This window comes from Chrysochloris asiatica, unplaced genomic scaffold (genome assembly GCF_000296735.1).
Source record: "Chrysochloris asiatica unplaced genomic scaffold, ChrAsi1.0 scaffold00023, whole genome shotgun sequence".
NCBI lineage: Eukaryota > Metazoa > Chordata > Mammalia > Afrosoricida > Chrysochloridae > Chrysochloris > Chrysochloris asiatica.
Genome location: NW_006408541.1, coordinates 15,506,988 through 15,518,314, shown reverse-complemented (window position 1 = coordinate 15,518,314; position 11,327 = coordinate 15,506,988). Strand labels below are relative to the sequence as shown.

The following is an 11,327-nucleotide window of genomic DNA, read 5'->3' as shown; positions in this document are numbered from 1 at the left end:
GGGCGGGTTTATAGGGTATACCCTTTGGCCGGTTGATGATGCATGGAGGCGATTGGAACCAAGGCAATGAGACAATATACGATGGAATGAATGTAAAACTAAAGTTCTCTCATGTAAAATATCATGTACTTCACAATAAAACATGAAAAAAAACCCAACATATATGACACATACTGGACTCCTTGGCACTGTAGGATCAGCAGTGAACTGTGAACCATAAGATCAGCAGTTCAAACCCACCAGCTGCTCCTTGGAAACCATGTACAGGGTCCCTATGAGTCAGAACGGACTTGACAGCACTTAACAGCAATAATAACATGAAATATACCAATACCTAACTTAAACTTTTTAGTAATTTTTCCAGGGGATCGAGCGTCTGAGGATCAATAAAAAAAATCTGTTTTGCCTGTTGTTGATTAACTTCAAATATAAAGAAAAAATAAACACAACGCCAGTTCTTATGAAGTGGAGACCCAATAAATCCCCCAGATACCACCCCCCAAAAATATTCCTTATGGTTATTGTGATTCTATGTGTGTGTTAAAGAGAGAAGGCACCATTGAAATTGATGTTAAATCTCTTTTTAGGTCACTTCTTAGGAATTCCTTGGATGATCTCCTTGGGCCACCTTCTAACCTAGAAGGCCAGAGTGATGAAAGGGCATTGCTGGACCAGCTGCACACACTCTTAAGCAACACAGATGCCACAGGCCTGGAAGAAATTGACAGAGCTTTGGGCATCCCTGAGCTTGTAAATCAAGTAGGTGGCATTAATGTGGAAGTGAGGAGGGGGAAGACAGAGAGAGAGTGAGTGAATGAGAGAGAGAGAGAGAGAGAGAGAGAGAGAGAGAGAGAGAGAGAGTGAGTGTATACACATGTACATGCATGTGAACTCACACCTAAGACTATCTCCATATGTGTCTCTTTTACTGCTGTGTTACATCACGGCTTTCATGATAATTGTGATACCACTTCCAGGAATCTACTGGTTTATAAAATGTCACATTGTAGAAACGATCCCACTAGGGAGAAACTTTTTAAAAATGCCCCTGATTACTTACTACTGAGTTCTCATTTCTGCAACTGTCTTTCTCTGCTGCCTCGCCATTCATTGCATACCCCAAGAGGCAAGTTTGTATGTATGTTAGTGTGAGCCATTTCCCTTTACAAGGCTAGATCTGTGACCATCTTGGCAACAACACCTTTCAGTCCCATCTTTATGAAAAGTTGCCAGCAGTGGACCTGTATTTGTGAAGCACATATGTCTTGAGCTGGGTCTTTTCAGGGCGTATGGGAGAGCACTGTGCCTTTAAGAAGCAGGAGAACTCGCGGCATTTTCAGTCTGTTGGAGACACACATACAAGGATTATGATGCAGTATGGCAGACAGTCATGGCAGACAGTTACGGAACTTCTTAAATCTTTCACGATGGAATTATTTCTTGCTTTGAATATTTTTGTTGAAACTGTGTTTTCAGTAATGGAGAAGGCATTTTGAAATGGGAAAAAAAATTTTTTTTTTTAAAGTAACAGGATTTTGATATAATTTGTTGTTTTACTGCTGTTGAGTTGGTTCTGACCCAGAGCAACTCTGTATAGGGTTTCCGAGGAGCGGCTGGTGAGCTTGAACTGCTGACCTTGCGGTTCAAACAGACTTTGCAGTCCAGCGCACTAGCCCACATTGCCACAGCCACATCAGGACTAGTGGGATACATGTGTCCTGAAGACTCTCAGGTGCTGGTGGAATGAGATCTGTTTTTATAAATTGAATTACATAGGATGCCACAGATGGTGGGATAACAGCTTCCCAACTAAACCCCTAAGGTAGAAAATGTAGGTGGGCATTATATGTCCCACGGACTACGAAAAGGTTAAAGGATAGGTGGAGGAAACTTCAGTCTCACACTGATGTATGGCTCCAGGAGCACGTGACTGGCCCTGGGGAGGGGCTGTCCAACCATGTTTAGGGGTGCACGTAAAGGCTACTTACATGGAAACTGGGAAACTGGAACTATCCCTGGAACTTGAAGCTGGAAATTGCTGTCTTTGTCCTGATGATAAAATAGTTAGTGGACTTTATAAAGACTTTTAACGGCAGAAGAATTCTCTTTTGTTGTTGTTAAGTGCAGTCTAGTTGGTTCCGACCCATAGTGACCCTGTATAGGGTTTCCAAGGTGAGCGTGAACCACTGACCTTGCAGTTCAAACCGTATTTTGGAGTCCAGTGTATTAACCATCAGCACCACACCAGGACTGCAAAATTCTCTGTAATCCTGCTAAAAAGAGAATTGTTAGTAAGTTTTTGGAATAAATATTTGTAGATCTCGAAAAGGTACATATGGAAATATTCATGAGTTTGTACTTTTTTATTAAATGGGAGCAGACTCTAAGGCATTTTGTAATAGGATTCACTCTGTGAATGCATCATTTTCAGAAATCTATTCATATTTATTTTATGTATATAATTTTACTGGGTGTGACGCTGTAGGCTAAGCACTGGGCTGCTGACCTCTAACGCCAGCCACTCTTTGAAAGCTCTATACAGGGTCTCTGAGTCAGAATTGACTCGACAGCACTTCATGACAAGGAGAACGTGTTGGACACATACTTTAACTAGTCTTCTAATGATGAAAGGGTCCTGGTGGCACAGTGGCTAAGCACTTGACCACAAAATGAAAGCTTGGTGGTTTGAGTCCATCAGCTGTTCCACAGGAGTAAGGTATGGGCAGTATGCTTCCAGTAGGATCTGTAAAAATGGACTTGGTGTCACATTAAAACAGCAACTACTATTGTTAAAAATTTAAATTGTAGCTAAATGTTACCTAAATACTAGTCTTGGTGTGGCACCACAGCATAAGCACACAACCTCAAGGCCAGTTTGAATAGCAAGGTGGGCAGTTCAAACCCACCAGCCTCTCCTTAGAAACCCTGTACAGGGTCGCTATAATTCAGGACCGGTTCGATAGCACTTAACAAAAACAACAACAACAAATATCATCTGTCATGATTAATTCTACAGTTACTGTTCATTCAGTGCTCCCTTTGATATAATCCAAGAAAAAGTGTTGTGTCTATTTTAAAGATTTTGTTACATGTTTTCCTGAAAGATGATACTGGTTCCGGCCCTACCAGCAGTCTGAGAGTCCAGTTGCTCCTCCCTCCTGCCCAGCGCTGAGCTGTGTGAGTCACTGAGGTGAAGGGCACTCGTGACGCCCGCTGCTGTCTAGTCAAAGGAGAGCTGCACCACATGTGACCAGGGCTGCCGTCTGCACACAAGCAGACGTCTTCTCAGGAATGACTGGGTGACCTTTCAGTTAGCAACTGAGTACTTACCTGCCAGGCTCAAAGAGCACACAAAACACGAACAAAAGAAATGAGCATCATGATCCTTTTAAATCTTTGCCAATCTGATGTTGTTCGGTACCTTCAAATGATAATCTCCTGAAAAAAACCCCATTTCACATTTCAAATTGTATTCCTTTGACTTGCAGGATTGAGCAACTTTATATTTATTGGTCATCTGTATGTCTTTTTGTAGTATTCGGATGGAATTATTATTTTGTCCATCTGTTTGTTGCTGTTGTTAAGTGCCGCTGAGTCAGTTCAGATTCTTACTGACCCTGGTATAGGTTTTCTGAGGAGCAGTTGGCAGGTTTGAACTGCTGACCTTGTGGTTTGTAGTCCAGTGCTGATCCCACAGAGCCACACCAGGAGTCTATTTCACCATTGATTTATTTGTTTTCATTAAGCAAATGCTCACTTGTCTTCTAAATGCCAGTCTTGTAAAGGCAGAGAAACAAGAGTAAGCACATGAATCCAAGCCCCCTGAGCTGACATCCCACTGGACAGGCAGACCCTAGGAAAGAACCACACATGTTCGAGGAAGCCTGGTGTTCCGGGAGCTCAGGTGGACAGGTCCACGATGCCGTGAGATTTCAGCTAGGGCCCTGGGAGAGGGAGTCATCAAACATTTTCTCTAATAAAGTGATGTGTGAGCTGCAATTTGAAGGGTGTCTTATTGTTTAACACATTGCCAATAGTTTTCCTTTTGTTTAAAGTGTTTGGGTTTTCAAATCCAGGATGATGAGAGAAAGAATAACAGAGTTTACTTGAGTAGTCAGGAAAGCTCTATTTGGAGAAATGGCATGTAAACTGATACCCAAAAGATGAGAAGGAGCCAGCTCTGAAAAGAGCTAGGGGAAGAACATTCCAGAAGAGGTACAACAAACCTCAGAGGTTCAGGCAGTCAGGGCTAGAAAGTGACTGCAGTTTGTTCAAGCTAAGGGATTAGAAATGGAGTAAGATGAACTGGGAGAGGTCCGTGGAGGCCAGGTTCTACAAAGTCATCTCTGAATGGGGACGTTTTCTGCTTGTAGTGATAGAAAAGCAGATGGCCTAGGACTGAGCCAGAGAGGTGGGGTAAAGCAAGCATCTGCTGTCACCAAGGAGAGCAGAGGGCAGTGTGTGCGGTCACAGGGGAGGGTTGTCAAGGGCGTTCCATCCCTGTCCCCACGGAGTAGGAGATATAGGTCAGTGCAGCACTTGGCAGGCCCTCAAGTCCTGGCATGGCAGGCTCTCCTGTCTTCAGAATGCCTACTCTTACTTCAGACACCTGCTGGATATTATTTTGTGTACAGTCTAGTTTCCTACGGTAACAGTAACAAAGCCCACCCAGTCAGTGGCTTTAAAGAGCAGAAACTTACGTCTCAGAGTTTGAGAGGCTAGATAGAAGTCTGGTTATCAAACTTGTTTCTGGTGGCTGCCAGCAATCCTTGGCGTTCTTGTACTTCTTATAAATATTGTCTGCCTTCCCACTGTTAGTTCCTGGGGTCTCCAGGTCTGCTCTCCCCTTGTGTAAAGACGCCACTCAGAAGGAGGGATTAGACCTACCCGAAAGATGAGGCTTTCTGCTCCCGTAAAGATTTACAGCCTTGGAAACCCTGTACAGGGTTGCTATGGGTCGGAACCGACTCGACGGCACTTAACAACAACAACAACAACAACAACAACTCTAGTACAGTGCAACTAATATCTTCCAAGGAAGCTCCTCACAAGGTCACATTCACTTGTTTGGGGACAGTGTAGAGCAGTGGTGTTTGGCACATGACAGGCATGTAATGAACACTTGAGCCCTTGCCACACACACGTAGTAGTGGGTGACCACTGTTAGAGCAAATCCCTTCTCGCCACTTTTGAAAACAGTCTTGTGCAAATCACATGAGAATTCATTAGCCAGTGATTGGAGTAGATTTTTTTTATTGTATAATTGACTTGGGAGGCCCATGTTGGTATAGAACTCTGGTCTTTTTTTGGGGACCTAAACGCGCCAGACTGCGAAGTCGGTTTTGAGCTGCAAGGCTGGCAGTTGAAGCTCATCAGCTGCTCCTCGGAAATCCTATACAGGGTCTGTATGGGTTGGAACCACTCACCGGCACTTCACCACCACAACAGTGCATTTTAGGTCTGTGGCTCAGGTTGTTCTTGAGTGAGACTGGGTGAACACAGCTGTGAAAAGATGGAATGTGGACTATTACGGAGCTACGGACAATAGGACAGTAAACGTGATTTTGCTTTTGGAATTTGGCATCATCATCGTGTACCTAGTATTGACTTGAATTCATTCCCTCCTTAAAGGCATTTGTTTTCTGAAGCTTTTCCAGATGTATTTCACTGGTCATTTTATGTGTTTGATGTTTAAGGGACAAACTTTGGAGCCTAAACAGGAACCTTTCCAAGGCCAAGAAACAGCAGTCATGATGGATCAGAAGACGGCACTGTACGGACAGACGTACCCAGCCCAGGGCCCTCCCATGCAGGGTGGCTTTAATCTTCAGGGACAATCAGCATCCTTTACCTCTATGATGAATCAGATGAGCCAGCAAGGCAACTTTCCTCTTCAAGGAATTCATCCAAGGGCCAACATGATGAGACCCCGGACGAACACCCCCAAGCAGCTTCGGATGCAGCTCCAGCAGAGACTGCAGGGCCAGCAGGTAACCAGTCACGTGACCCGCTGTGTCTCCTCCCGAGCATGCTCAGACTGAGTCTTAGGAGTGCTTGTGGAGATGCGGAGGACAGCCAGCCCGGTCCCCACAGGCTCTCCATCCCTTCTCAACAAAAGCGATTGCTTGTGTTTTTCCTTCTCTCTAAGATTGTATTTGTACAGATACTTTTGTGTTGGAGGGTGGTTGTGGTGCCACTTGAGCATGGTGTGGCGCTGTGGGATAATGGGCTAGACCCTGTGGTTAACAGTCTAGGGCTTCTCTTAAAATGCCACACCAGGACTCTCTGGTGTCTTATAGGTAGGTCATTTATATTATAAAGTCCATAGAAATTACAGCACTTTTTACAGAATCTCTGCTTTCTAGATAATATAAAATTTGAACTTTTTTTAATATTTGAAGATTTCTAGTTCCTTAATCCCCAGAAATTCTTTCAACATTCAGTTATTTATAGTTTGTGTCTGAGTGAAGGGTGGTATTAATGGGGGCAGACCTGAACTGTATAAGCAGATGAGTGAGCGACTTTAAAACCCCTTCAAGCAGCATAGTTCTGAGCGTCTGGGTAGGCTCCTAGGGAAGCTGTGTTCTTTCAGTCTTCACTGTTTCTTCCCACGAAAAGGTACCTGGGAAAAGGTGGCCGAAGAGGTCGTTTAGTCAGCGTTAATGCTAACCAAGTCAGAGCAGTTCCCACACAGGCCTAAATCTTCCCAAGAAAGTTGGCTGCATCAACCCTTTGTGTCCCTGGTAAAGACACTGTAACTGCAGGACTGTGCTTTCACTTCTTTTCTTTGTCCCAAACCAGAAAGCCCCACATGACAGCTACAAAAGGTTCTTAGTCTCCTAGTTCAGTTTAAGTCCAGGTAGCTGCTGACAGAACCAGGTTCGAGGGCCAGGAGAGAGCGTGGTCATTTTCCTGGGTGGGACTGAGGGTTTGGAAGGCCGTGCCAGGCTCACTACCTTGTTCCACTCACACCCTAACTAGCTTGTCTTTCCTCAGTTTCTGAATCAAAGCCGCCAGGCTCTTGAAATGAAAATGGAAAACCCTACTGGCGGGGGCCCTGCTGTGATGAGGCCCATGATGCAGCCCCAGGTGAGCGCGCAGGTGAGCACAAGTCTGTGGTGTTGGCAGCTCCTGGTGCAGAGCCTGCCTGTGGCTCTCAGTGAGTGTTGAGAGTCCACAGTCCCGCACCCATTCTCTCCTCCCTTCGTTTCTTCTCTTTCGCTAGTGACCGGGAGGAAACAGGAGGAGTTGGGCCTTCATGAAAGCAGTTCATATTAAAGTCTCGGCCTGTGTGATCAGTTGCTGTGCTGTGGGCAAAGCCGTACCTTGCTTTTTAAGAATTTAAAGTCACAAATCCCTAAACTTCTGTCTTCTGGATTATAAAGTTTCACGTTCACACTGGGTAAAAGTCTTGAAATAAGAAGTATGAAGCAGACAATAAATAATGCATAACCCTGCCCTCAGTCACCACCTCTGAGGTGAACTGTTTCCCATGTGAGGTAAAAGTTCTCCCCTCTCCTGACAGCACCAAGTCGAGGCTGCTTTCCTGTTGTGTTCGGGGCAGATGACTCCACAGAACTCTTCTGCTCTGCTTAGACTGCTTACCAGAAACCCACAACAAAGTATAAACACTGTGAAAAGCCCGCTCTTCTCTGTGCCTGCGTGAAGGTGTGGAGATAAATAGAATTTCTTAGGGGCTGAGCTCGGACGCCCTCATAGTCGGTGGGAGCTGGCTCCTTGGAGGGTCTCTCCCAGCTGGTACAACCAATGGCCTCTTCCTGGTCCAGTTGCTCATTGCTCATCACCTCTCCTTGCAGGAGCCATGGGTTCCTGCTTGTTGGGGTGTAGTCCATGGTGTGTATACTTCTGTTCTTGTTCCACCTCCCTCTCACCCAACTCGTACACAGTCTCAGTTTTGCCCCTTTTCCTCCTTGCAGTTGTATTTCATCATCCCTGAAGAATTTGTCCTGATTCTTCCCCCAAATCTCTCACCTTGAAGAGGGGTTTCTAACACTTGATGGCTGTTGTTACTCAGTTTCTCTCTTAGCCCCACCAAGTCATCTCCTGTCTCTCCTCCTCAGCAGGACAGGGGCGTGGATGCTTTCTCCTCCCCATCTCTCCGAGGACAGGCCCTGCGTGGTATCTCTTCTCTGATTCCCGTGCACTGTGGGCCTGTGGGATCATGCGGCGGGCTGGCTCTTCTTTTGCGTGTGTAATTGTGTTCTCTCTCGGCTGGTAGCAGGGCTTTCTCAATGCCCAGATGGTCGCCCAGCGAAGCAGAGAGCTGCTCAGTCACCACTTCCGGCAGCAGAGGATGGCCATGATGCTACAACCCCAGCAGCCTCAGGCCTTTAGCCCACCGCCTAATGTGACTGCGACCCCCAGCATGGAGGGGGTTTTGGCAGGGCCTGTGATGCCACAAGCACCGCCACAGCAGTTCCCGTACCCACCAAGTTACGGTAAAGTAGATGCTGAAATTCACCTTCTGCAAAGTCACGTCATTAAGGACAGGAGATTCATAGAACTGTTGTACACTAAAAATAAGACGACTGACAACTTCTTGTTACTGAACAAGACAGATGAATTCATTCAAATATTGGAGAACTATGATGTGGCACTGTGGGGGTCAAGCCCTGAACTGCAAGGGCGTTTTGAACCACAAGGTTAGTGGTTCAAACTCACCACTTGCTCCTTGGAAACCCTATACAGGGTTGCTATGACTTGGACCTGACTCAACAGCACTTAACAACTGTAACATAGTGCTGTAGTGCACATGTGCTGTCGGATTTAAGTATTTGTCTCAGGCCTTGTGTTTTTCGGCAGTCCTGGTGTAGTGCTGTAGGATAAGCACTGGACTGCTAATCACAAGGTCAGTGGTTTAGACGTGGAAACCCTGTACAGGGTTTGAGTTAGAGCAACCCCCTCTTTATTTGGAAGGACAACTGATGTGTGTCAGAATAGTGGAACTTTCACGGCCCTCCGCTTGGTCCGTTGTTAAGTGCCGCCAGTCGGTGAAGAGGACGGGATGTAAACAGTATGGCTGTCTCTTCAGATGGCATTCGGATGAGAAGAGTAACTGCGAGACTCCGTAGCCCTTTCCAGCTTATTATGTCACCCCAGGTTTTCTTTTGATGTGTAATAAAAATAAAATTAGTACAGAAAGCTGATATTGACTGGTCTCTTAAAAATTTTTTTTGATAGGAATGGGCCAACAACCTGACCCAGCCTTTGGTCGAGTGTCAAGTCCGCCTAATGCAATGATGTCATCAAGAGTGGGTCCCTCCCAGAACCCCATGATGCAGCACCCTCAGACGGCACCAATGTATCAGTCCTCAGAAATGAAGGGCTGGCCATCAGGAAACCTGGCCAGGAACAGGTGAGCCAGGGCGGCCAGAAATGTCGTTCATGTACTGTAACCCAGTTCAGGTTTTCATTTTCCAGCTGAGCTCATGTGGGCCTGGGTTCCTGTAGAGAACATGCTGGCTGGCTGGTGGAGGCTGGCTCTCCCGTTCTGTGCACACACATTCTGGCCGGGATCCTGAGCACAGACAGCTATGGGCACCAGAAGGAAGGCTGCAGAGAACCTCCTGTCTGATGCTGTTTGCTATGTGGGATAAAGTTGTGATAGGTTGTGTGTGTTGCTAATACGATCCTGGAGATGATTCTTGCTTTTTCTTCACAGCTCCTTTCCCCAGCAGCAGTTTGCCCACCAGGGGAACCCCGGGGCGTATGGGATGGTGCACATGAATGGCAGCGCTGGTCACATGGGGCAGATGAATATGAACTCCATGCCCATGTCCGGCATGCCCATGGGGCCTGAGCAGGTATAGGAGGCCCATTCCTTGCCTTTTTAAAATCCCCACCCCCCCACTAAAAACAACCTACTTCCTATTCTTTGGAGAGAACCAAAGCTATAGTGCAAAGGCTCTAGGTAGATTGCATAAAAAATATACAAAGAACCATTGGTTTGAGGGCCTTGGGCCACTTAGAGCCTTTTGGTAAAAAGGGGACCCAAGGAATTGGAACCGGGCAGGGATACGGGGGTGTTTTCTCTGGTACGCAGCCCCGTTTACTCCTGTTTCTTCTGGTTCTAGCAGAAGTACTGCTGACACCGCTGCCCCAGGCCCTCCAAGGACATCACTGTACAGGTGACAATGATCAGGAGGTAACGAATCCTTGTTCAGGCATCCAGTCCTGGAGTAAGGAGCAGCTGCAATCTCCGTCAAGGGTGTTCTGAGCGGTGCCATTTGAGCAGGGCTGAATTTTAAGCTGAAGTGCAATATCTACCTGGTGCCCCTTCCCCCACCCCCACCCCCTCCTGTGTGTCATGGGTTCAGGACAGATGGTTTGGGCATTCTGCCTCCTAGGGGTGTGCTTTGGGGACACAGTGCCCGATCATGAAGTCCTTTGGTGTCATTGCTTTCTGCCTTGCTATCCAGTCTTTCAAATGTACGGTGGGCCAGAGACCCTTGGAGAAACTGGACCGTCCGTTTTCTCTAGTTGCTGGATAAAGCGCACTGGCTCAGCCTTTAAGTATCTTTGTCACTACCAAGTAGTCCTGCGTTGGCCCTTTGTCTGAGTGGTGCTGGCGTCTCTGCGTTCATGTCATTGTAGTGCTGACTTGCTGTCTCTACTCTAGTTGTCCTCGGCTTCCTCCTAACTAGGGTTTTCATTTGTCCCCTAATGTTCTGTAATACTTCACCTCTGGGATTTGTCATTGATGTCACGTGGCTTTGCAGAAGGGAAAATGAGATGACAGTATTTAATTGCAGCAAATTGTCCACATGCTAATGTGCCGCCCGAGTGCACTTTATTTAAAAATGGATAAAGGCAATATTGTTGAGGTCTTGAGGAATGGTGAACCACATTCCTGGTGTTTTGTCTAAACAAACTTGTTGGACAGGAACTGTACTCTGTATTAAAAGTCCTGGTGTCATCCTTTGCCTATATGGTCGAGCAATAATGCGTTTTGAAAATAAAATTTCAGCAAACCCAAGGCCAGGTACTACATTCTGAATCAGAATTTCGCAGTGTTTCTGTGAATAGACTTTCTGTGTAAATATGACCTTTAAGATATTGTGTTATGTAAAATATGTATATACCTCTTTTTGTAGGTCACAACAACTCGTTTTTGCAGAGTTTGTGAAGCTAACTATTTAACAGTGTTGATTTCAGTACTCTCAGTGGGGTGAGGTTACAAACGAGATCACCCATCAGTTTCATATCCTTGGGGGTGGGGGGGACACAGTGAGTGGTCCACAGCTTCTCCTTTCCCCCAACCTTCCATGGCCTGCTCTTTCCAGTCTCTTAATTGAAATGCTTTTTTT

The 11,327-nt window shown here is 46.1% G+C and overlaps 1 protein-coding gene across 1 annotated transcript in view; it reads left to right on the top strand.

The window, feature by feature from the left end:
- The window catches only part of NCOA3 (nuclear receptor coactivator 3), a 27,026-nt gene extending 16,917 nt beyond the window's left edge, over positions 1-10,109 (top strand). Inside the window, exons 15-21 of the mRNA XM_006839329.1 lie at positions 588-759; positions 5,697-5,990; positions 6,997-7,101; positions 8,240-8,459; positions 9,202-9,376; positions 9,683-9,824; positions 10,095-10,109. Coding sequence (XP_006839392.1) covers positions 588-759; positions 5,697-5,990; positions 6,997-7,101; positions 8,240-8,459; positions 9,202-9,376; positions 9,683-9,824; positions 10,095-10,109 — 1,123 coding nt within the window. The remainder of the gene's footprint in view (positions 1-587; positions 760-5,696; positions 5,991-6,996; positions 7,102-8,239; positions 8,460-9,201; positions 9,377-9,682; positions 9,825-10,094) is intronic.
- The last annotated feature ends 1,218 nt before the right edge of the window (positions 10,110-11,327 follow it).